Here is a 25,504-nt window from a genome sequence, read left to right as displayed (position 1 = left end):
TCTTATGTTTATTTCTACCTATTTTTCACTTGGGGGGGTATGAGGGACTTGCTATTTTGTAAGTGAATACTATCTCCCTTTAATAAACTTTCTTAATAACAAATACAGTTAAATATGGTGGTGAATCCATTTAATCTCAGCCCCCGGGAGGCAGAGGCAGAACATCTCTGTGAGTTCCAGGTTAGCTAACATAAGTGAGACCCTGTCTTAAAAATATGAAAAAAATTATTTATATATATGAGAGAAAGAAATAAAAGAAACAGTGCTGTTTCTTTTGAAGTGTCAGATGAACATTTTTCACATTTGTTCAAGAAATAAAAATCTACCGAGTGCCTAGTGTGTGACAGCCTCTGTTCTAGACTGCAATGAAATAAACAATATCAAAAATGAAAAATAAATGTGGTCATCTTAAAAGTAAAAATCATCTTTGCTTATGTGTTATGTTTAAATTGTTGATTAAAGGTATTATATAAATTTTTATTGTATTATTATTGACTATTATAATTGTGTGTGATGTATGTGTCAGGCCATGATCATGCCACAGTGTACATATGAGGATAATTTTGTGGGGTCAGTTTTCTGCTCTCCCCTTTACATAGGTTACAGGGATCAAACTCAAATCACCAGACTTATTTAGCAAGTACTGTTACATGCTGAACCATCTCACTGGTCCCTTACTGCTGCTTTTAAATCTGTGTTCACACATGCAATGTTTCTTTCTGGTATTTTAATTTTCTTTTAAACTTAGAAGCAAAGGCTAGACTGATAATACTAGCTCTAGTGTACAGCACTTCCCACAACCTTTTCTTCTGTCTTCCTATCACTTGTATATATTGTATATACTCATCAATACCATTGAGTAATAGCTCTATTCTTAAAGGTGTCAAATTCATCTTTGTATACTAATATTACATAGAAACTCTGATGATATATGTACAAAATTAGGTATGTTTTTGACTTTGATATCAGACCATAGTAAGTTCAAGCTTTGGCTTCATTTTATTAGCAATGTAATTTGTGTTATTTTCTCCTGTATAAAAAAACAGTTTTCCTAACTTATTAGAAGAATTGAGATGATTTATGTGATATTTTAACAAATAAATGGCACCAAGTAAGCACTTCATAAATAGAATGCATTTATAATTGAGAATACTGTAAGGAAAATTACAGGTTATTAAATGTCATTTTATTTTTAAAGAGGATCTTTGAATTGAAAAAATACAAGTTAGAATCATTATGGAGAGCAGGTGTAAATGTATGATTTCATTTAAAAATCAGCTGCCATGTACATATAGCTACCATCCATACACATTAAAGAGACTTAATGAAATGGCAATCTTAACTGTAATTGACTTCATTAATAGGATATAAATAAATAAAAAGTATGTGACTATCAACCTTTTCTACTAATAGAAAAGGGAAATTTTAGTATATCAAATTTACTTTAAATACATCTTTATTTCATTTAAAAATTACAGTGGGTAGACACTCCTTATTATATCTATGCTTACCTTTAAACACACACACACACACACACACACAAGAGGGAGAAAGAGAGAAAAGAGAGAGAGAGAGAGAGAGAAAGAGAGGGAGAGGGAGAGAGAGAGAGAAGGAGAGAGAAAGGGAGAGAGAGTTAGGTTTACTTTCTAACAAAGGAATTCATCATTTTCCAGACTGACTTTTTTTCTCCTTAATAAACTCTTCCTGGCTCAATATTCCTATTCAAACTACATATCCTGTTTGAAACTAATATAGTCATCTCTCACTAACCACAGTTTCAATCTACTGTGGGTTGAAAATATTTTTATTTGTATATGAACTAAACATGCAGAAGCTTTCCCTGTCATTGTATTTCAAATATTACAAGTATTTTTATGAAATCTACACTGTGATGAATATTTTTAAGTAATATGCAGATTAATGAAGATGTACAGAAAATTATATGATCTACATGCAAGAACCCATACCATTTCATAGAAGGCATTAAGCATCTACAGGTTTTCTATCTACCACAGAACTAATGACCTATGGATATCAATGATTCCTGCCATTCACAGCCTTTCTGATGAAGATAAACAACCATTATTAATGGCAGGTGCTATAGGAAGCACAAAGTCTGCAGTCCAAATATTATGTATCCTCTAATTCTGCCTCAATAATTCTGTGCTGCAAGTTCCTAATTTTTAACTCAGAGATAATAATATTACTTTTTAGATATGTAAAAAAATATAATAAGCTTTATAAATGGCAAATGTTATGTAAATCATACCTAACATATTATATCAAAACTCATTTTATAAAGACCATTTCTACTATTAAAAATCTTACTGTGTTTTCTCTGAATGGCTTAGTAATGATTTCTGATGTTCTCCCATCTTAGATGCAGTGTTAAGCACCATAGTTCAAATCTAGCTCAATATAGATATTGTTTGCCATTGTTTCATTTTATGTCTAGTATATCTGTAAAGCCTGACAAGTACAGAGGCACATGCTCAAAGCCAACCATTGTACTGAGCACGGGGTCCCCAATGGAGGAGTTAGAGAAAGGACCGAAGGAGCTGAAGGAGTTTGCAACCCCATAGAAAGAACAACAATATCAACCAACCAGACCCCACAGAGCTCCCAGGGACTAAACTACCAACCAAGGAGTACACATGGAGGGACCATGGCTCCAGCTGCATGGCCTTATCAGGCATCAATGGAAGGAGAGGCCCTTAGTCCTGTGAAGGTTCGATAGATGCCCCAGTAAAGGAGAATTAGAGGGTGAGGAAGTGGGAGCCAGTGTGTGGGTGGAGGAACACCCTCCGAGAAGCAGGGGAAGGTGGGATGGGAATAGAGGGGTTTTGGGGGAGGGGAGCGAGAAACCGGGAGAGGGGATAATTTGAAATGTAAATAAAGAAAATATCCAATAATAAAAAGATTTATATAGTAAACCTTAGTAAAGCAAATGTTATATTTCCACAGAGCAGCTGTTTATTCTAGTAAATCAGATCGACTCTGTGGGACTGAACTTCTAGAGCCTGAATCAATAAAAGCTACTATATTTGATGAATTAATAAATATATTATTCATAGACCCAGACTATATATTTTTATAGTCATTAAATATGAATGTGCTAAGAAGTGTTACTTTCTTTTTTAATTATGATGACATTGACTTAAGCCATACTAACAGAAAACTAAAGAGGAACTCTGAGCCTAGAATAACATACTTGACTACTTGAGTATACTGTCATAGATGACAAGAATCAAAATGAAATGATCAAGCTGGAAGAAGAGGGAGCAACTAATTGATCAATGTGATCTTTACTTTCCACTAGCCTGATAAAAGCAACAGCCTGAACTGAGGGGAGGTCCCAAGGCCTGACACTATTACTGAGGCTATGGAGCGCTCACAAAAAGGGGCCTATCATGACTGCCCTCTGAAAGACCCAACAAGAAGCTGAAAGAGTCAGATGCAGATATTTGCACCCAACCAATGGACAGAAGTTGCAGACCCCTGTTGTTGAATTAGGGAAAAGCTGGAAGAGGCTGAGGAGAAGGACGATCCTGTAGGAGGACCAGCAATCTCAATCTGAACCCCCAAGATCTCTCAAACAGTGGACCACCAAACAGACAACCACCAAACAGACAGCATACACCAGCTGATATGAGGCCCCCAACACACATACAGTAGAGGAATTCCAGGTCTGTGTTCATTCAGAAATGATGCACCTAACCCTCAAGAGACTAGAGGCCCCAGGGAGGTCAGAGGTCAGGTGGGGTGGGGGATGGGGACAACCATGTGGAGAAAGGGCGGACAGGGAGGAGGGATGGAATGTGGACCAGTATGAGGATGGATGGGGAGGGGAATAAAATATGGAGTGTAAAAAAATAAGTTAATTTAAGAAAATAAAAATAAAACACACACACAAAGAAATTTTGTTTTAAAACTGTCCCTTGGGACCTTCTGATCTGTACCTCTGCTGAGACAGATCAGCTTGTCTGCCCCTCTCTTAACTCCAAAGTCTGCAAGTCTCCCAGGAGATCTACTGCAATCAGGAACACAGCTGAAAACTCAAATCCGTCCAAACTGGGACCCCAGAGAGCCCAGTGGATGGGGGACCCCTCCCCTCTATGCAATCCCCATCGACCTAACTGCACCTCCACCAAAGGCAGATTAGTGTGCCTGCTCCTCCCCTACATCCCACAGCTTACCTGTCTCCCAGGAGAAATACCCAGACTAGGGACACAGGAGGACTGCTCTAACCAGGGACATACAACACCCTCTACCCAAACAGGAGGCAGTACTGCCTGCCTCCCAAGAGGATTGCTCTAACCCAAGTCAAAGACCTCAACTGGACTCCAAGGAGGCAGGCTCCAAACAGTCCCCCAGGCCAGAAGACACCAGAGATAACCAGTTGGCAAGAGGCAAGCACAAGAACATAAGCAACAGAAGCCAATATTTTGGCACCCAGTTCTCCCACCACAGTAAGCCCTGGATACCCCAACACATTTGAAAAGCATGATGCTGAAATAAAATCCCATCTCATGAAGAATAGAGACCTTTAAGGAGGATATAAATAACTCATTTAAAGATATACAGGAGTAAACAAACAGGTAGAAGCCCTTAAAGAGGGAACAAATAAATCCCTTAAAGAAATACAGGAAAACACAACCAAACAGGTGAAGGATTTGAACAAAGTGGTCCAAGACCTAAAAATAGAAGGAGAAACAATAAAGAAATCACAAAAAGGCAACACCAGAGATAGAAAACCTAAGAGAGGGATTAGGAGCTACAGATGCAAGCATCTCCAACAGAATACAAAACACAGAAGAGAGAATCTCAGGCACTGAAGATAACATAAAAAATATTGACACAACAGTCAAGGAAAATATAAAGTGCAAAAGCTTCTAACCCAAAGCAGCCAGGAAATCCAGGACACAATGAAAAGATCAAACCTAAGGATAATAGAAATATCTTTTCCCAATCTGTTGGTTGCCATTTTGTCCTATTGACATTGTCCTTTGCCTGACTGAAACTTTGCAATTTTCTGAGGTCCCATTTGTCTATTGTTGATCTTAGAGCATAAACCATTGGTGTTCTGTTCAGGAACTTTTCCCCTGTGCCTATGTGCTAAAGGCTCTTCCCCACTTTCTTTTCTATTAGTTTCAGTGTATCTGGTTTTATGTGGAGGTCGTTGAACCACTTGGACTTGAGCTTTGAACAAGGAGATAGGAATGGATCAATTTGCATTCTTCTACATGCTAACCACCAGTTGAGCCAGCACCATTTGCTGAAAATGCTGTCTTTTTTCCAGTGGATGGCTTTAGCTCCTTTGTCAAAGATCAAGTGACCATAGGTGTGTGAGTTCATTTCTGGTTCATCAATTCTATTCCACTGATCTGCCTGCCTGTCACTGTACCAATACCATGCAGTTTTTATCACAAGTGCTCTGAAGTACAGCTTAAGGTCAAGGATGGTGATTCCACCAGAGGTTCATTTATTGTTGAGAATATTTTTCACTATCCTGATATTTTTGTTATTCCAAATGAATTTGAGAATTGCTCTTTCTAACTCTATGAAGAATTCACTTGGGATTTTGATGGGGATTGCACTGAATCTATAGATTGCTTTGGCAAGATGGCCATTTTTACCATACTAATCCTGCAAATCCATGAGCATGGGAGATCTTTCCATCTTCTGAAATCTTCAATTTCTTTCTTCAGAGACTTAAAGTTCTTGTCATACAGATCTTTCACTGGCTTGGTTAGAGTCACGCCAAGGTATTTTATATTATTTGTGACTACTGTGAAGAGTGTTGTTTCTCTAATTTCTTTCTCAGCCTGTTTATCCTTTGAGTAGAGGAAGGCCACTGATTTGTTTGAGTTAATTTTATATCCAGTCACTTTGCTGAAGTTGCTTATCAGGTTTAGGAGTTCTCTGGTGGAATTTTTGGGGTAACTTAAGTCTACTATCATAAACATAAAATAAGCCTACCGAACACGAAATAGACTGTACAGGAAAAGAAAATCCTACTGTCAAATAATAATCAAAACACTATATGCACAGTACACAGAATGAATATTAAAAGCAGTAAGGGGAAAAGACTAAATAACATATAAAGGCAGACCTATCAGAATTACACCAGACTTTTCAACAGAGACTCTAAAAGCTATAAGATACTGAACAAATAACATGCAGACCCTAAGAGAACACAAATGCTAGCCAAGGTTAATATACCCAGCAAAACTCTCAATCATCACAGATGGAGAAACCAAGACATTTCATGACAAAACCAAATGTAAACACTATCTATCAATCCATCATACAGAGGATTCTAAAAGAAAAACTACAACACAAAGAGGGTAACTACACCAAAGAAAACACAAAAATGAATCAGCTCATAACAAACCCAAAAGAGACTCATACGCACATAATACCACTTCCAACAACAAGAATAACAGGAACCAACAATCACAGGTCTTTAATATCTCTCAACATCAATGGAGTCAATTCAATGGACAGAGGCTACCAGACTGGATACCCAAGCAGGATGCAGCATTTTGCTTCAGACAAAAAAACACACCTCAGTGAAAAAGGCAAACACTTTCTCAGATTAAAAGGCTGGAAAAAATTTTTTCCAAGCAAGTGGCCCCAAGAAACAAGCTAGAGTAGACATTCTAATATCTAATAAAAGTCTGTCAGCCTAAAGTTATCAAAAGAGATGGGAAGGGACACATCTAAGTTATCAAAAGTTATCAAAAGTCTGTCCCTAAAAGAGATGGGAAAGGACTCATATAAAAAAATTCCACCAAGATGAACTCTCAATTATGGATATCTATGCCCCAAATGCATGGGCACCCACACTCATAAAAGAAACTTTACTAAAGCTCAAAACACACATTGAACCACACACAAAAATAAGATGACTTCAACACCCCACTCTCTCCAATAGACAGGTCACTGAAACAGAAGCTAAACAGAGACACAGTAAAAATGGCCATCCTACTAAAGCAACCTACTGATTCAATGCAATCCCCATCAAAATTCCAACACAATTTTTCAGACATTCAAAGAGCAATTCTCAACTTCATATGGAAAAACAAAAAACCCAGGATAGCCAAAACAATTCTCAACAATAAAAAAACTTCTGTGAAAATCACCATCCCTGACATCAAGCTGTACTACAAAGCAATAGTGATAAAAACCGCCATGATACTGGTACAGAGACAGATAGGTCAATCAATGGAATAGAATCAAAGACCCAGCAATAAATTTATTCACCTATGGACATGTGATTGTTAACAAAGAAGCCAAAGCCATACAGTGGAAAAAAGAAAGCATCTTCAACAAATGGTGCTGGTCTAACTGGTGATCTGCATATAGAAGAACGCAAATTGATCCACTGTACAAAGCTCAAGTCCAAGTAGATCAAGGACCTCCACATAAAACCAGATACACTGAATCTAATAGAAGAGAGTGAGAAAGAGCCTCAAACACATTGGGTACAGGGGAAAATTTCCTGAACCAATAGCTCAGGCTCTAAGATCAACAATTGACAAATGGGACCTCATGAAACTGAAAAGCTTCTGTAAGGCAAAGGACACTGTCAATAGGACAAAACAGCCGTCTTCACACTCGGAAAAGATCTTCACTAACCCTGATAACTAATAGAAGGCCAATATCCAAAATATACAGAGAACTCAAGAAATTAAACTCCAATAAACCAAATAACCCAATTAAAAACAGGGTACCGAGCTAAACAGAGAATTTTCAACAGAGGAATCTCAAATGGCTGAGAAGCACTTAAAGAAATCTTCAACATCCTTAATCATCAGGGAAATGCAAATCAAAACAACCCTGTGATTACACCTTATACCAATCAGAATGGCTAAGATCAAAAAACGCAAGTGAAAGAACATGCTAGCAAAGATGTGGAGAAAGGAAGTGCTGGTGGGGTTGTAAACTGGAATAACCTCTCTAGAAATCAATATGGCACTTCCTTGGAAAATTGGAAATAGTTCTACCTGAAGACCCAGATATACCACTCCTGAGAATATACCCAAAAGATGTTCCACCATACCACAAGGACACATGCTCCACTGTGTTCATAGCAGTCTTATTTGTAATAGCCAGAAGCTGAAAACAAGCCAGATGTCCCTAAACAGAAGAATGGATACAGAAAATGTGGTTCATTTATACAATGGAATACTATTCAGCCATTAAAAACAAAGACATCATGAATTTTGCAGGCAAATGGATGGAACTAAAAAATATCCTGGGGCCTGGTGAGATGGCTCAGTGGGTAAGAGCACTGACTGCTCTTCCAAAAGATCCTGAGTTCGGATCCCAGCAACCACATGGTGGCTCACTATCACCCATAATAAGATCTGACACCTTTTTCTGGTGTGTCTAAAGACAGCTACAGTGAATTATGCTGGAGCGAGCGGGGCCGGAGCAAGCGAGCCTGAAGAGAGCCTGAGTTCAATTCCCAGCAGCCACACACGATAGCTCACGGCCATCTGTACAGCTACAGTGTACTCCTACACATAAAATAAAAATAAATCTTTAAAAAAAAAAACATCCTGAATGAGATAACCCAGACCCAAAATGACATTCATAGTATGTACTCACTGATAAGTGGATATTAGCCATAAAGTTCAAAATTCCCATGATACAACTCACAGACAGTAGGAAGCTTAACAAGAAGGAAGGCCCAAGTGTGGATACCTGAAACCCACTTAGAAGGGGAACAAAATAATCATGGGAGGCAGCAGGAGGGAGCAAGCTGGGTGGGAGAGGGGAGGGTGGAGGGGGAAAGGAAGGGCAGGATCTGGTATGGAGAGAGACAGGAGGAATGCCCAGAGGGCCAGGAGAATGAGTTGAAATATGCAGCAGTTGAGGGTAGGGGGCATCAGGAACCTCTAGAAAGTTGCAGAGACCTGGGATGTAACTCAATGGGGACGACCTTAGCCAAAATGCCCAACAGTGGGGAGGTGGAACTGAAAGAGACCACCTCTAGTAGATAAACATGGCCCCAGATGAGGTAGGGAGCCATGCACCAATCTTCAAAATTGTTATAAATTGTTTCTGTCTAGAGGAAGTGCAAGGACAAAAATGAAGCAGAGACTGAAAGAAAGGTCACCCAGTGACCCACTCAACTTGGGATCCATCCCATGTGTGCACACCAAATCCTGACACTATTAGTGAAGCCATATTATACATGCAGACAGGAGTCTGGCATGGCTGTCCTCTGAGAGGATCTACCAGCAAGACAAATGCATATACTCACAGCCAACCATTAGATTGAGATCAGGACTCCTATGGAACAGTTAGAGGAAGGACTGAAGGAGCTGAAGGAGATTGCAACTGCATAGGAAGAGCAACAGTGTCAACTAACTAGGACCCCTCAGAGCTCCCAGAGACTAAGCCAAAACCCAAGAAACATACATGGGCTGGTCTGTGGACCTGGGCACATGTGTAGCAGAGGACTGCCTTGTCTAGCCTCAGTGGGAGAGGATATGCTTAATCCTGTGGAAACTTGATGCCCCAGGGAAGGGGGGTGCTGGTGGGAGTGAGGTGGGGGTGGGTGGAGGAGCACCTGCTCAAAGGTGGGGGAGGGGAGTGATGGGGTGGAAAAACTCAAGGAGGGGGGACTATGAAGGGGTCAACTTTTGGAAGGTAAATAAATAAAATAATTTAATATTTAAAATAAGGTTAAAAAAACAAAAACAAAAACTAAAGACAATAAAAACCAGTCCCTTTCCTTAGATATTCTCAACCTAAAACAAATTAAGAAAGCATTTCATCTAGCTAAACAGCAGCCTACAGAATGGAAAAGATTTTCACCAACTCCACATCTGATACAGTGCTAGTATTTAAAATATAAAAAGAACTCAAGAAACTAGACATCAACAAACCAAATAATCCAATTAAAAAATGGGGTACAGATATAAACAGAATTCTCATCAGAGGATTCTCGAAGGGCTAAGAAAAACTTAAAGAAATGTTCAGCATCCTTAGCCATCAATGAAATACAAACCAAAATGACTCTGAAATTCCACATCTTTAGCCAGTCAGAATGACTAAGATCAAAAACACAAGCAACAGCTCATGCTGGCAAGAATGTGGAGCAAGGAGAGCACTCCTGAATTGCCCGTGGGAGTGCTAACTTACACAGTCACCCTAGAAATCAATACAGCATTCTTCAGAAATTGGGAATTTACCTATCTCAAGGACTAGCCATACCACCCCTAAACATATATCCAAAAGGTGCCCCACTATACCACTAAGATACTTTTGATCAATTATGTTCACAGCAGCTTTATTTGTAATGGCTAGAAACTGGAAACAACTTAGATGTTTAACCAAAGAATGGGTTAAAAAAAAAATGGGACATTAATACAATGGAGTATTACTCAGCTGTTAAAAGAAAATGGTATCATGAAATTTGCTGGCAAATGAATGAAACTAGAAAAAAAACATCCAGAGTGAAAAACAAGCATGGTTGGTGCTCACTTGTAAGTGGATATCAGCTGTAAAGGATAACCATACTAGTGTCCTCAGACCCAGAAAGGGTAATTAACAGGAAGGGCTTGGGGAGAGTGGAGGAGTAAAGATCTCCTAGGAAGGGAAAATAGAATCAATTTCATGGATACACTGGGCGTGAGTGGTGATGGGAAGAGGAAGGATGGGAAGCGGGGGACTGAGGGAAAGAATACTGGGAAAGAACTGGGGAACATTTCAGAAGTAAGGTAAAAACTTAGTGCAATGGAAACACCATGAAATCTACACTAGCAAAGATTCCTAGTAATGGGGGAACATGGAGCCTGAACTGGCCGTCCCCTCTAACCAAGTAAGGCTTAAAGTGGAAAGAACTGGACACCAACCCAGTCACAAAAATCTCCAACCTACAATCCCTGCAGAATATGCTGGGACCAGAGCCTAGTATAACTGTCATCAGAGAAACCAGAGAGACTTCATCCATCAACAGATGGGAGCAGATGCACTGTCCCACAGCCAAACTTAGGGAAAGCTTATGGAGTCCTGAGATGGGGAGGAAAAGACTGGAGGATCCACAGAATCAAGGACATCACAAGAACAAAGCCCACAGAATCAACAGACTGGGACTCAAATGGGCTCACAGAGATCTGCATAGATGTTATGTTTCTGTAGCTTGGTGTGTCTGTGGGATTCCTAACAGTGTGAAGCAGGGGATGTCTCTGACTCTCGCCTGCCTTTGGAAGCCTTTCCTCTTACAGGGTTACCTCATCTAGCCTTGATGTTAGAATACGTGCCTGGTCTTATGGTACATTTTTATGCTATATTTGGTTGATGTCCCTTGAAGGCCTGCTCTTTCTTGAGGAAAGGTGAAGGGGTGGGTGTGGATCCAGGGGGAAGGGGAAGTAGAGGGATAGACTGAGAGGTGGACAGGGAGGGGAAACTGCAGTTTGGGATATAATATATGACACAGTAATAAATGGAAAAATTACAGGAAAAGAGGAAAGCACACATCATATCAGCACATTCCTATATTAAATGTAAAAGTAAAACCTACAGAACGTAAATAAGCTCACCACAATAAATTACTCTCTCTATTTACCAGAAATTACCTGTAAAGAAGTTCTTCTGTGCAAAGATAAAGTGGTATGTGGCTTTATAAACCTCCAATTCACATTGCCATGTCTGTGGCATGTTCCAAATTCTGGGGTAGCTGGCATTGATATGGAACTGCAAAACAAATGTTAGAGCTTAAAATGTGACAGTGCTAACAGCATTGGGAATGAAGTCACACACTCTAGTGAGTAATTAAAACTTATTTTCCCACTGAGATGAACAGAAAGTGTCTTTGAGACTTTTAAAACTGCTGCAAAAGGTCAATATCCAGAACTTTGAAATGCTAAGCTTTGATGTGGTCAAAATTCTCTGAGGGGAGAGAAACATTGTCTAGTTTCAGTAACACACACCAGCTAATGCAGCAAACAGCCCATGTCCCTTCCTTTGTTAAAGGAAGGAAGGTGGAATACCATGCATAAACTGTCATACAACCTGACCTCGGCATTTCTGCAAAGGAAAAAGCTAGGAACAGCACTGCTTTACATAGTCCTGTTTATCAGCAAGAGCTTGAAAATTCGAACAAGTGCCAAACTATAATGAATATTGAATTTGATAATTTTAATATTATATTTTATGTAATAATAGAATTATTCATATACTGACCACATGTTTTTTTTACTTATACTCCAAGAAATAAGTTGGATTTTACTTCAACTACAATGGCATTGACTTAACCCACAACAACAGAAAAGACTACACAGAGACTCTGAGGCTAAAATAACATACTTGACTATTTGTGCATGCTGCTATAGATTGTAATCAGTGTGTGTGGGGGGGGGGCATTCTTACTAATTATGAAATTTTCATCTTATACATCTTAATGTATATGATGTTGGCTTAAAACAAGTAATTAAGAACCTTAGGACACCATCTTATATAAATGAATCTTCTGTGAATACCAATCATTCTATAGGGTACATTTCTGTTGTTGCCCTTTTTTTAAAGTAACAGATTAATGAGAACCTAATCTGAAATGTTCACTTTGAAATGTCCAGGGTACCATCAAGATTTTTTTTTCCTTTGAACTTAGTCACTGACTTAGGACACAGAATAAAATTAATTAAGCCCTGAGAGAAGTCCAATAGGGCCAGAACATGTGATCAAAAATTACTTTACTTACAATTTAGGAAAAACACATGAAATTTAAAAATTACATCCTAAAAAGTTTGAGGACCTTCTAGCACTTCCTACATATTAGAAGTAGAACAATAAAGGATTGCCAAAGGCAGTATACAGTATGGGAATCTACCTGTCTTCCCAAATTTGGTATAACCAGAGTACCTCCTTGGTAGTTTTTTTTTTTTTTTTTTTTTTTTTTTTTTTTTTTTTTTTTTGGTTTTTCGAGACAGGGTTTCTCTGTGTAGCCTTGGCTGTCCTGGAGCTCACTTTGTAGACCAGGCTGGCCTCAAACTCAGAAATCCGCCTGTCTCTGCCTCTCAAGTGCTGGGATTAAAGGCGTACGCCACCACCGCCCGGCCTCCTTGGTAGTTCTTAAATAAGAATATAAGGCTGGGCAGTAGTGGCGCACGCCTTTAGTCCCAGCACTTGGGAGGCAGAGGCAGGCAGATTTCTGAGTTCAAGGCCAGCCTGGTCTACAAAGTGAGCTCCAGGACAGCCAGGGATATACAGAGAAACCTTGTCACAAAAAAACAAACAAACAAAAAGAATATAGAGATAAGTTCTAGAAATTTTACATTAGAAAATTAAAACCAAATTTATACCTACTAAATAAATGTTTATCATATATTTAGACTTACTGCTAACATTTCTGCTTCTAAAAGGGTACGATATTGCATACTGGTAGTAGCATCAACATGTAATAGTTGTCCTTTAATTGCAGGGGTGTAACCTAATAAATAAAAACATAAAATGTAAGAGCCAGAATAAAAAGTATACAATTAAAATTGTTGGAGTCGAACTAACTCCTACTACCACTTCAAAAACTAAATCCTTGAAAAACAGCTTAAGTATACTTCAGTGACAGGGAGCTTCAGGGATCTTTCTCAGATAAGACAACAATGAGTAAACATCACCACCACATGGTATCTGTCTGGTTTGCTTCTGCGAGCAAACTCATAGTGGCCTCTCAGTATCCATATACAATGATTCTAAGATGCCACACTTAAACTAAAATCTATAGATGTTCAAGACCTTTATGTGAAATACCAAAGTACTCCAATTGTTATATATATCTCCCACATATACCAAATTATCTCACATTACTTACACTATGTAATAACCATTGAACAGTATTGTTTAGAGGATGATAAGGGAAAATACATAGTTCAAGTGCAACTTTTCATAAATATTTCCACGTAACAATTGCTTGAGTCTATGGATGCAAAGTTTATGAATGTGAGAACTGGTTGTATATGTTTACTTCTAAACAAAACTTTTCAACTATCAGCACAAATCCTATACATTTTCTTTATCCACTGATTCAAGTATATATATATTTTTTATCATGTTTTCTGTTTTGTTGGGTTTTTTTGTTTTGCTTTGTTTTTTGTTTTTCAAGACAGGGTTTTGAGACTGGCTGTCCTGGAACTCACTCTGTAGACCAGGCTCGCCTCAAACTCAGAAATCCACCTGTTTCTGCCTCCCAAGTGCTGGGACTAAAGGCGTGTGCCACCACCACTGTTTTATCATGTTTTCAACTACTCCCTGTATGAGGAGAGTTGCCAAATATTATCTATTTCTCCTGTAATGACAGTCTCACATCAATATAAGCCATTCTCAGCATAAGCAGAAGTTTAAAGTGCCACTTCCTTTTTTAACTGGCTTCTTTTTCAAAGAACATAAGCTACATGTTATTATTCTAAAGGTTTATAGCTAGTCTCCATGCACCCTGACGTAGGCTTGCCTTTTCATCCCCAACATCTGAATTCGAAAATATTTCAGGCTTCTGTATATTTGGAGTCGCAGGTCCATAAAATTATCTTAAATCCACCAAATCCTTTTAACAGTTTTTATTACATTTATTCAGTTGGGTAGATGTCTATGTGGAGGTTAGAGGATAACCCATGAGAGTTGGTTCTCTCTTTCTACTATATGGCTATCTGAGATACTGATTTCTTAGTCCTCAGGTGGCACCTTTATCTCAGTGCCCCAACATTTACACAATCCTTTGCACTGTAAAATGACACAAGGACATTTACTATGTACATTACTGCCATGGGGAAAGAAACAGTAAACAGCATCCTTCCAAGGCCTCTGCATCAGCTCCTGCCTCCAGGTTCCTGTCTGTTTAAGTTCTTGTCGTGACTTCCTCTGATGATGATCAGTAATATGAAGTATAAGCCAAATAAACCCTTTCCTCCCCACCTTGATTTTTGGCCATCATGTTTCATCATAGCAATAGAAACCCTAACTAAGACAATTATCAACTTAAAGATTTTATTTTATGACTATTTTGCCTGCCTTACGTATGTGCATATACAATGTACTGTAAGATATATGATGAAATAAACTCTTTCCTCTCAAAAAACAAACAAACAAATAAACAAACAAGCATTTAAGCCTGTTATTCATCCAATTACTGCTCAAATCCCAGGAGCTGAGTTCAATATGAGCTGCACAGCATCTATTCTTAGAGTACCATAGTCTAACTAGGAAATATTAAGCAAATTATGTATAGTCCTAGAAGAGATAAACACAATATAATAAAAATACAGAATTAAAACACCTAAAAAGTAGAAAATTGTTGGGTTTATATATCAAATAATTATATAATAGTTTAAACCACAAGTACATAAAAATTAAAACTATGCCCCAAAATTATAAATAGAACCATCACGTTATCCAGCAACTCCATTACAGGGTGTATCTCCAAAGACAATGAAATAAGAAGGCTGGAGCCCACCTGAGTGCCCACATTCACTGCATCACCATTCATAAAAGCCAAGACATAAAAACAAACTAAGTAGATAACTGATGAAGGGACAAGAAATATGGTACATATATAAAATGGAAAGCTAGCTAAATTAAAACAAAAACAGATGAAGTCCTATCATCTGTAGCAAAATGGCTCAAAAGAAAAGTCGTTTTGTTAAGTGAAATAGGCAAAACACAAAAATGACATGATCTTGTTAATGCTCTCACTAAAGCATGCAACCTAAGATTAAAACAAAAACAAACAACAACAATAACAAAAACTGATCTCACAGAAGCTAAGAGCAGAATGGTAGATATCCAAGGCTTGGGCGAATAAAGAGAAAGAAGAGTGGGAGTGAGTAAACAAGGACTACTGAATTACAGACAGAAGTGCAGGTTGACCCTCAGATAATAAGAATATGAAGTATGTTTTTCAAAGCTCAAGGAAAGCCTGTCAGCATGGTGGTACCAAGCTGTGATCACAGCACTTGGGAGTCTGAGACAAGAGTGTCTCAAGCTGGGGACAAGCCTATGTTACACAGCAAGTCGTTGGTTAGCATGGGCTACATAGTGAGACACTGTCTCAATAAATGCAAAGCTAAACAAAATTTTAAATGAATTTTACCACACAGAAGTTACAAATGTAGAAACAGACATATTTTAACTTTGACTTGAACATTCTAAGTCTATATACATGGATTCAAGTATCACATGGAAGCCCATAAATATTCTTTTACTTAACAGTAAAAAACTAACTATATTTAAATTAAAAGACAAAAAATAAAAATGAAACACTACTAATGTTACTCTGGAAGGACTAACAAACTACAATAACATATTAACTATATCACTAATACTTTCAGGCAAAATAATGAAAGCTTACCATTTTCTTCAACTGTCATCGGAATATTAATTTCTAGATATGAGCCAGCCCCTACATTTACATGCACAGCATTTGTTTCCTACCAAAAAAACAAGATTAACTTACATGAGATATACTGTTCTTATAGTCCTATCATTTTACTTTTAAATTATCAAAGAAACATAATTGCTATTAATATGAACTACTAAAAACCTATAAAAATTAAGATTCAAATTTATACAAATATTATACTTAAAGCAATTTAACAAAATAGAGAAACTAGAAGATAACTTCAAAGTCCACTGTTATTATGATTTCTTTCCATATTAATTTCTTTCCATTATTTTGCACTTAACAAAGTATTATGAAAGCAAAAAGTTAAAATTAAGGAGGTATGGGGAGCCCATAGAAATGAAGCTAAGCATAGAATTATGACCCAGAAAAAAACTCTGAGAAGTAATTTTCAGATTTTAAATATTCTTCTCTCCAGTCTTATCATGAATACCCTGTTTTTGGTGAACAGCAAGTCAATGGTAGCATCTGCAATGATATTCATTCGGAGTTCAAATGCAAGGATTTGTCTTGGTCTTCCAGGCTGTGCAATCTCAGAAACTTTCAGAACTTGATAATCAGGGGGAAAGAAAAACTTCCATAAACAATCTCTACATGGAAAGGAAAAAGAGAAACAGTGTGTTAGTCAAACACAATTGTCTCTGATAAGGGTCCGAAGTCATATTTTAACCTTACATTATCGATGCTATCTCATTTGACAAACTATTTTTCCACATCTTATCAATGAGCTTTGAACACCTAACATTATAATATTACCGAGTAAGACATGAGCAGGGTCCAATCTAAGTGTATTTGAGTTGTAAAAAATGCTGCAAGCACATCAGTTGTGCAGACTATCAAGAAGAAACTGAAAGAGTTCTTAATTCATCATTTTTCCCTGAGCAAGTGACCTAATCTTTCTGAGGAAACCTGGTCTACTCCCTTGTCTATAAGATAGGACATGGAGTGGCACTGAGGATTAAGTTAAAATACGTAACCATGTACACATGGAAGAGTTTTTGTATTATTTTCAAAATAACTCAACAAATTTAACCTTTATTTTTACTTTATATGTGTATGAGTATTTTGTCTGTACATATATCTGTGCACTACATGCATGCAACATGTGTGAAGGACAAAAGAAGTTGTAAGACTCCAGGCGTCAGAGTTACAGACAGCTGTGGGTGCTGGTCATCAAACCAAGGTCCTCTGCCAGCCTAATCAGTTCTCTTAACCACCAAACTACCACTCCAACTATCTGAAATCACTTTTAATCAACATAATATCAATCAAAGGACATAGAACATTATGTTCTAAAAGGTAAACAAGTATTTAGATGTATGTATGTATGTATGCCTTAGTGTATGTCTCCCTGTATCACTTGACAAAGATGAAAGGACCTAAGAAATGTGCAATACCTTTCCCCCTTCACACAGCTATCTTTCCACAAAAGTAAGGAAGCAAACACTACTCGCATGAACAAAGCGCACTGAAAAATAAACCTTGTGGTTTATGAACATGAATGGCTCTGAGCCTAAATAAAAAATGCACTGTGATTCTCTCTCAACAAAGGGAAAAACTGCTAGAGGAGGTTGTGAAAGTATAGTTTTACCTCACATCAACTACAGTACCATTTCTCTAAATAATACAAAGATCAGTCAGTCTCTAACGTCAATATATATGCCAGGAGTGGTAATGCAAACCTTTTATGCCAGGAAAAATCTGAGGAAAAGAGATCGGCGGATCTTTGTAATTTTGAGGCCACCCTGGTCTACAGAGTGAGGGCTAGGACAGCTAGGGCTATGTAGAGAGACCCTGTCTCAAAACTCAAAAACTGGAGCTGAAGAGATGGCTTAGAGATAAAGAGCACTGTCTGCTTCCAGAGGTCGAGAGTTCAATTCCCAGTAACACATGGTGGCTCACAACCAAATATAAGGAGATTTAGTGCCCTCTTCTGGCCTGCAGGCATACACACAGGCAAAACACTGGATATATAATAGATATATCTTAAAAAAAACTGTATTATAAAAATTTTAACTTGTACTTTTGAGTAAATATGTGCTAATATTTTTAAGTATAGCAAAAGTAAATATAATTTAAGAATCATACATTTGACTAAAATACAAAAATATTTCATTTTTAATAGAATTATTCAACAGATTTACAAAAAAAAATCAAAACAAACAAAAAACCACTTAAGTTCTCCTAAGATTTCTGAATACAGTCCAAATAGATTTAGCTCATTACTTAATAGAAGCCTCTCATTTTCAAAAGATGGCACGGTGACCGCAGCATCAATAAACCTAAAAAAATTACTATAAAAAGAAAAGTAGAATCTAACAACTTGAGGAATATTGCTCTTTAATCTGAATTACTAAGCTCCACTGATGTTCAAGTTTAATAAATAATCTAACAGAACTTAGTGATCATAATAGCATATTTCAAATGTTTTCAATTTTTTTTCATTTTTGAACAACTGTTTAACACTGATTTACTGAGGCACATTACTTCAATATACCTAAAATATGAACATTAAAAGAAAATAATGAGAATACTTGCCTAACACATGTGGGGTCCTGATTTCATTTCTAATGCCACTTTTTAAAAAGTAAGAACAAAGACAATATTACTTGGCAAAGTGTGTAATTATTCCAACAACAGAAGGTAGGAAGTTCTTTGAAACTAAAAACGTATAAAAAGAACCAATGCATCTGTGGTGACTTGAATAAGCTTGGCCCGGGCTGCAACACTATTAGGACTGTGGCCTTGTTGGAAGAAGTGTGCCACTGTGGGTGTGGGCTTTAAAGAGCTTCCTCCTAGCTGCCTGAGGATGCCAGTCTTCTCCTGTATGCCTTCAGAACAAGAGATAGAACTCTCAGCTCCTCCTGCACCAGGCCTGCCTAGACACTGCCATGCTTCCTGCCATGATGATAATGGACTGAACCTCAGAACCAGTAAGTCAGCCTCAATTAAATGTTGTCCTTATAAGAGTTGCCTTGGTCATGGTGTCTGTGCATAGCAATGGAAACCCTAACTAAGACAGCCATCAGTAGAAATATCACCACTCTTTCAAAACATGATAGAGCATCTCAAAACTAACTGTAATTCCAGCTCCAGGAGATCCTCTGGCCTCTTTGGATACCTGAGCTCATGTGCATACACCCACAGACACATACGAATACACATACTTAAAAAATAATAAAAATAGTTTTAAATATTAAGCTATTATTCAATAAAAATAAGACCTCAGTGCACTTGAAAGACTACTAGAAGTATAATCACTCAAGTACCTCTGCCTGTCAGCCCAGGGTCCATAATTAAAATCTGTTCCTTTACCACAAACGATATCTAGTCCCCAGCATGGAGGTAAGTCTTGTAATTTGCAATCTTCACTGCTTATTTCTCCTTCTATACTCTCTTCTGTTTCTTCGGGAACAAGTCCTATATTCCAGAATATATAAAGGCAATTAGTTAAAACCACCATACATTAGCAGTTCAAATGTTTTAGTCTCAGGAAACCTTACACTTAAAATTTTTAAGTCCCAAAGAGGTTCCTGTTTTGTTTTGTTTGTATGTTATATATCAAATTTATTATGTTTGAATTAAAAGTCCATGATTTTATTTAAATAATAAACTTACTATTTACCTACATAAAGAATAACTTTAGTAATTGTACTGGCTAGTTTTGTGTGTCAACTTGGCACAGGCTGGAGTTCAGAGAAAGGAGCTTCAGTTGAGTAAATGCCTCAACGAGATCCAGCTGTGGGGCATTTTCTCAATCAGTGATCAAGGGGGGAGGGCCCCTTTTGGGTGGTGCCATCCCTGGACTGGAAGTCTTGGGTTCTATAAGAAAACAAGCTGAGCAAGCCAGAGGAAGCAGGCCAGTAAGTAACATCCCTCCACGGCCTCTGCATCAGCTCCTGCTTCCTGACCTGCTTGAGTTCCAGTCCTGACTTCCTTTGGTGATGAACAGCAACATGGAAGTGTAAGCTGAATAAACCCTTTCCTCCCCAACTTGTTTCTTGGTCATGATGTTTGTGCAGGAATAGAATCCCTGACTAAGCCAGTAACAAAAGTATGTATAAATATATATAAAAAAATAACTAATAAAAATTAAATGAAGTTTTCATTTTAAGAAAAAAACTCAAAACTGTATTTTCCACAACTATTCAGTTGAGAAGTGTTTGTAAAGCTCTTTACAGCAATAAGTCAATGTGCAGCCAAACAGAAAACAGATAGGTTGTTACAGCTGCTTCTGCCTATCTATTGTTAAAAGATGTGAAGCCATCTAGCTGCACATGGAGACAGAAAAGGAAGACGCATTTCAATAGCCTTTTCATATATATGAGGTTGGGTAACATTCTCTGACACTAGAGCAAAATTCAACAAGTGAAACTTTCAAAAGATTATATAGTGTAGACCCTAAAACCCATTACTCATATTTTTCAAACTCTCTCCTGTTAAAACTTTCTGCTGACTCTTGTATTCTGAATGAATCTTTTATCCATGAATGACTCTGTAATATTATATACTGGTCATTTGAAAAACAGTGGCTCATTGAGTTATGTTCATTTTTATGCATATTGGCAAATCTGTTAAGACTTTTTCTAAAACCACATGCTAATATACTAACAGTTTCATTACTGAGATGCTGTCAGACAGTAGTTTGCAAAATTCTAATTTTCACATGAAAATCTACATGGTTTGTCATAAATTATTTTTCCAAGTAAAATCAGCATTCCATGAAAAAAAGCAAACAGACTTAGGAGTCAACTAAGTGAGTGCTTTTTCTGAACTCACTGGAACACTCTGCTTACAGCAGTCTCCCAGGTGTACTTCCCTTCCCATTTATCATGCAAGTATACTCTACTTACGGCTCAGTGGGCGATAAAAATTGATAATCTGTTTGTTTTAATCTAGAAATTCTTTTGAGACTTGGCATTTTCTGTTGAACTGCCAATGCAAGGCACTGACTTGTGAGCACCACTGCTTCTGCAATGTCATGATAAAAAGGCAAGTAAAATCCTGGTCCTATACTGAAAATCCCCAGGGTTTGTGACCACACAAACCCCTTGGTGGCAAAAAGAACAGAAGCATGATAAAAGAGCTGAAACAATCCAATATTAGCTACTTTTATCAAATGGAAGCCATCGATCAAACATTCAAAGTAGCTAGGTCTCAATTTTTAAATTTTAAAGTTCAAGTGTAACAATTATGATTTTCTCCTCTAAGCTAAGACAAACTACCCAGCCCCACACTCCCTAAGGGTTTTCTGTAGAATTACTTGCATCAATTTTTGAGATATCTATAGAAATGAATTATTTTATAAAATAGTAATGTAATAACTCAACTCTTAAGACATGACATCTTTTTTTAAAGAAATTTAACACTTTCATAATCAAATTTACAATGTACTGATGCTAACTTTCAGAAGATTTCAAATATGTAGGCAACTACTGCACAGATGAAACAGACATTCCTGTAAGACACACTTTTAAAGAGGACACACCTGGCTCATCCATGTAATAGTAGATGTCGACATCATTTGACTGCATCACCACAAATCCTTCTCCCATTAGTCTTGGGGGTCTATGGGAACAAATGTGAGGCACATGAAATATATCTTAGACTACGAAATGCCCTGCAGTCTAGCGTACAGTAAGTAAGAGTGAAGAGAAAGAAGGAAAAAAAAAAACTATGAAGCATATGACAGGTTCTATCTTAAAAAAAAAAAGAACATCTTTCACACAGACAAACACTAAAACAAGTCACTCTAGTTGTATTTTATATCAGGTTAAATGATAAAATGACTCTGAAATTTTGTTGGTAAATTAGTTTAGGAAAAAAACAACTGGCCTATAGACCTCCCTTTAAGTTTGGAATGAAATAAATTTATTTAAAATGGAGGTTAAAAACAATAATTACTAAAATATAATAATCAAATTCTGCTTTTATGTCAAAATTTAAGTGATTTATATTAGTATCATTTTAATCCTAAGTAATATTTAATCAACCAGCAAAATGTACTATAATCACTTAGAAACAAGAGAATTGTAATTTTTATCTGTAACAATTTAATTACTTTTCTCTACGAGTATTTCACTGGTTAAGAAAATAAATGTAAAGTAATTATCCTGAACTTAAAATGTGACATGAATGCTTCTCTAAGTTTCCTTCTCTCAAACTTTAGAATTAACAACTTCTCTGCCATATCCCGTAATATTGTCTTCTACATAAAAATTCATCTTTCAATCATTAGATAGCATCATATATGAATGCAACAATTTTCTTCCAAATACCACAAGATAAAGGCACAATAGCGCCACAGAAGTTAAGCCAAGCTGGTGGCTTTGTGGTTTTGTTTTGCTTTGTTATTAAATATAATTTCATGTAGCCTAAGACCTGAGACTCACTAGCCACATCTGACCTTGAACTCGTTATCTGCCTACCTCTCTTCCTCTTACATGCTGAAATGAAAGTCATGGGCACCCAGTATCTACATTTTTGAAAAATAAAATTTTAAATAATGTTATATAAAATATTAATAGGAGAATACTTCTTTATCTCTCTAGTTATTTAAATCTACAGTTCTGTTCAGTACACTTGACCTATTAATACAAAGGTCATCTATGAAATTCCAGAACATCTTTAATGAAGTCTATGTTCTCCAAGAGTAAGGCAAAATAGACACATAGTCACCTAGAACTCATACAGGGGAACCCTCTCTACCATGCTAGCTGATCCTAGAGATTTTATTTTAGCAGCCTATCAACCAAGAGTTAAAACTTGCTTTCCATAATTTCATTAAAAAAAATTTACATTGCTGATATAACAAAGAAAAAGCTGAAACATCACAATAGAAATTTTCCATGTATAAACTTAAAATTACACTACTTTAGCCAGAGTACTCATCATAAAAAATAAGAGACTGAAAAAATATGACAAGTGAGGACCGTCATCCCAGAGGTAATAACGACCCGGTGTATGACAGGAGTTACAGAGGGGCTGTCTCCTCAGGCCTGGCCCATTCCTGTCGCACAAGCATCTCACCACACTGGTGGGTCTGGTGTGCATTCTCAGGCAACCTATCTTCTAACTAAAACAGCTAGTTCAGCATGGGAGAAACAGTAGAATACAGACAGGAAAACTCTTTAAAGTTCAAAGAAAAATCAAATGGTTGTCTCAAAATTGGATCACTCTAACCAATTTTCCCAAAAAAAACTTTAATCAATTTTCAACTTTCACTAAATCCACTATAATTAATCTCTTCATTTTATCATTTATTTAAGCCCTGTAGACAGAATGGGCATATCCTAACATAACAACATCAGAGCTTAATTTAAGCCAAAATAAGTAAGCAAAAGAGAGTAAAAAAATTATCCTAATAAATTATACATTGAAAATTATAGCTATTACTTCTTAACACAAAAACTTTAACAACTAGAAAACCTTGTGCTTGCTGTGACAACTTCTACCATAGAAATGAGAAGGATGCTAGAGGCTCCAGTGGATTCTTATATTAATAGGAAGAAGTTAATATTTTCATGATGTTTCCTTACTCATCATTTTGTAGGCCAACATATCTTGGACTAGGAACAAGCATGACTCGAACATTTTCAAGCTTTCCTTTCACAATGTGCATGAATTGGTCAAGATGACTTGAAGGTGGTTTTGTAGTATAAGTTAAGAACGCATCATCAAAATTGATACATAAAGTCTGAGGTTGATAATGATTCCCAAAGGCCAAACGTCCCTAAAAACATAAAAGAGATATTATACCAGCATAGTCTAGTCATTGTTTTCCTTAGCTGACCTAATAACATTTTTTAAGCAACAACTAAATGATTCCATTTTAGCTGTATATTCCCCTTAAATCATTATTTAAAATCATTATCATCATCTATTTAAACCAGTATTTAAAGAAATCTAGAGATAAGTTTAGAGCAATTTAAACACGTGTACATATCCCTTCAGGTTTAATAAGCATCCAAATGTAGAGCTGGTGTTAAAATAGTTCATTCACATGTTACAGAAATAGGAACTAAAAATGTACACAAAATTGATTTCTTTTCTTACACAGACTTTGATTTGCAAAAATAAGTTCTATGTGTTAATCTGCCAAACATTAACTCAAACATAATTTACTTACTGTGCTCACATTGACCTTAATGACTGGAATAAGTGATCTCCATGAAGATGTAGGGTCTTGAGATTCTGTTTTTACTTTAACTCTGATGAGAAAAAAAAAACTGACATGAAGAAAAACTTAAACACCTGAGAGTACAAAATTAAACTGCTTCACATTCATACATCACTAATACCAGCTGCATTTTCTAAATACATGTAAAGAGTATTCAAGTAAACAAAAGAATGATCATGTAAAGACATGGCACTATCCCTAAAAGTATCTCTTACTATGCACTTTTTCATTTATTTTTGAAGCTATAGTGAAAACCTACCTTTCTAGAAGAACACTCTAGAGTAGAGCATGACATCATTACTGTACTGTGGCACCTATTGCACCACCCCACTTTACAACACAACTAAGGTACTATAGCAACCAGGTAATGACATATGCCATCAGATGTAAGTCAGGGTGGCCCTCATCACTTCTGGCCCCTGGGAACCACAATCCTACCCTATTTCTCTGAGTTTAAGGCTCGGGGGAGGGAGCTTGTGTTGTTGGCTTTCTATTCTCTAATTATTTTTAAAGAGTATTTTATTAGTTCTTTGGGAGTTTCTTTTTATTTTTTATTCTTTTAAGAAAGGGTCTCAGCTGGGTGGTGATGGCACACGCCTTTAATCCCAGCACTTGGGAGGCAGAGGCAGGCGGACTTCTGAGTTCGAGGCCAGCTTGGTCTACAAAGTGAGTCCCAGGACAGCCAGGGCTACACAGAGAAACCCTGTCTTGGAAAAAAAAAAAGGAAAAAAAAGAAAGGGTCTCACTACTAGCTGATCTAGAATTCACATTTGTCTACATACCTAGCTGAGTAAAAACAAAAAAAGAATTTTTAAACTCAATATGTAAACAAGGTTATATTATATTTGCCTTTCTAGCCCTGGCTTGTTTTATCATATGCATTGTGTTACAAATAACAAGATTTCCTTTCCTTAAAAAAA

At 37.0% G+C, this 25,504-nt stretch overlaps 1 protein-coding gene across 6 annotated transcripts in view; it reads right to left on the bottom strand.

Annotated features, from left to right (window-relative positions):
- Kiaa1109 (KIAA1109 ortholog) overlaps positions 1–25,504 on the bottom strand; it is a 191,747-nt gene that overhangs the window by 147,641 nt on the left and 18,602 nt on the right. For all 6 annotated transcript variants that reach the window (XM_031376638.1, XM_031376640.1, XM_031376643.1 and 3 more), the window contains exons 8-15: positions 24,534–24,615; positions 23,944–24,137; positions 21,894–21,973; positions 19,675–19,825; positions 16,839–16,995; positions 16,355–16,433; positions 13,356–13,447; positions 11,595–11,712 (exon numbers count right to left, since the gene is read on the bottom strand). In XM_031376638.1, coding sequence (XP_031232498.1) covers positions 11,595–11,712; positions 13,356–13,447; positions 16,355–16,433; positions 16,839–16,995; positions 19,675–19,825; positions 21,894–21,973; positions 23,944–24,137; positions 24,534–24,615 — 953 coding nt within the window. The remainder of the gene's footprint in view (positions 1–11,594; positions 11,713–13,355; positions 13,448–16,354; positions 16,434–16,838; positions 16,996–19,674; positions 19,826–21,893; positions 21,974–23,943; positions 24,138–24,533; positions 24,616–25,504) is intronic.

This window comes from Mastomys coucha, unplaced genomic scaffold (assembly GCF_008632895.1).
Source record: "Mastomys coucha isolate ucsf_1 unplaced genomic scaffold, UCSF_Mcou_1 pScaffold17, whole genome shotgun sequence".
NCBI lineage: Eukaryota > Metazoa > Chordata > Mammalia > Rodentia > Muridae > Mastomys > Mastomys coucha.
The sequence above is the reverse complement of the archived record's forward strand: the minus strand, read 5'-3'. Positions and strand labels throughout refer to the sequence as shown.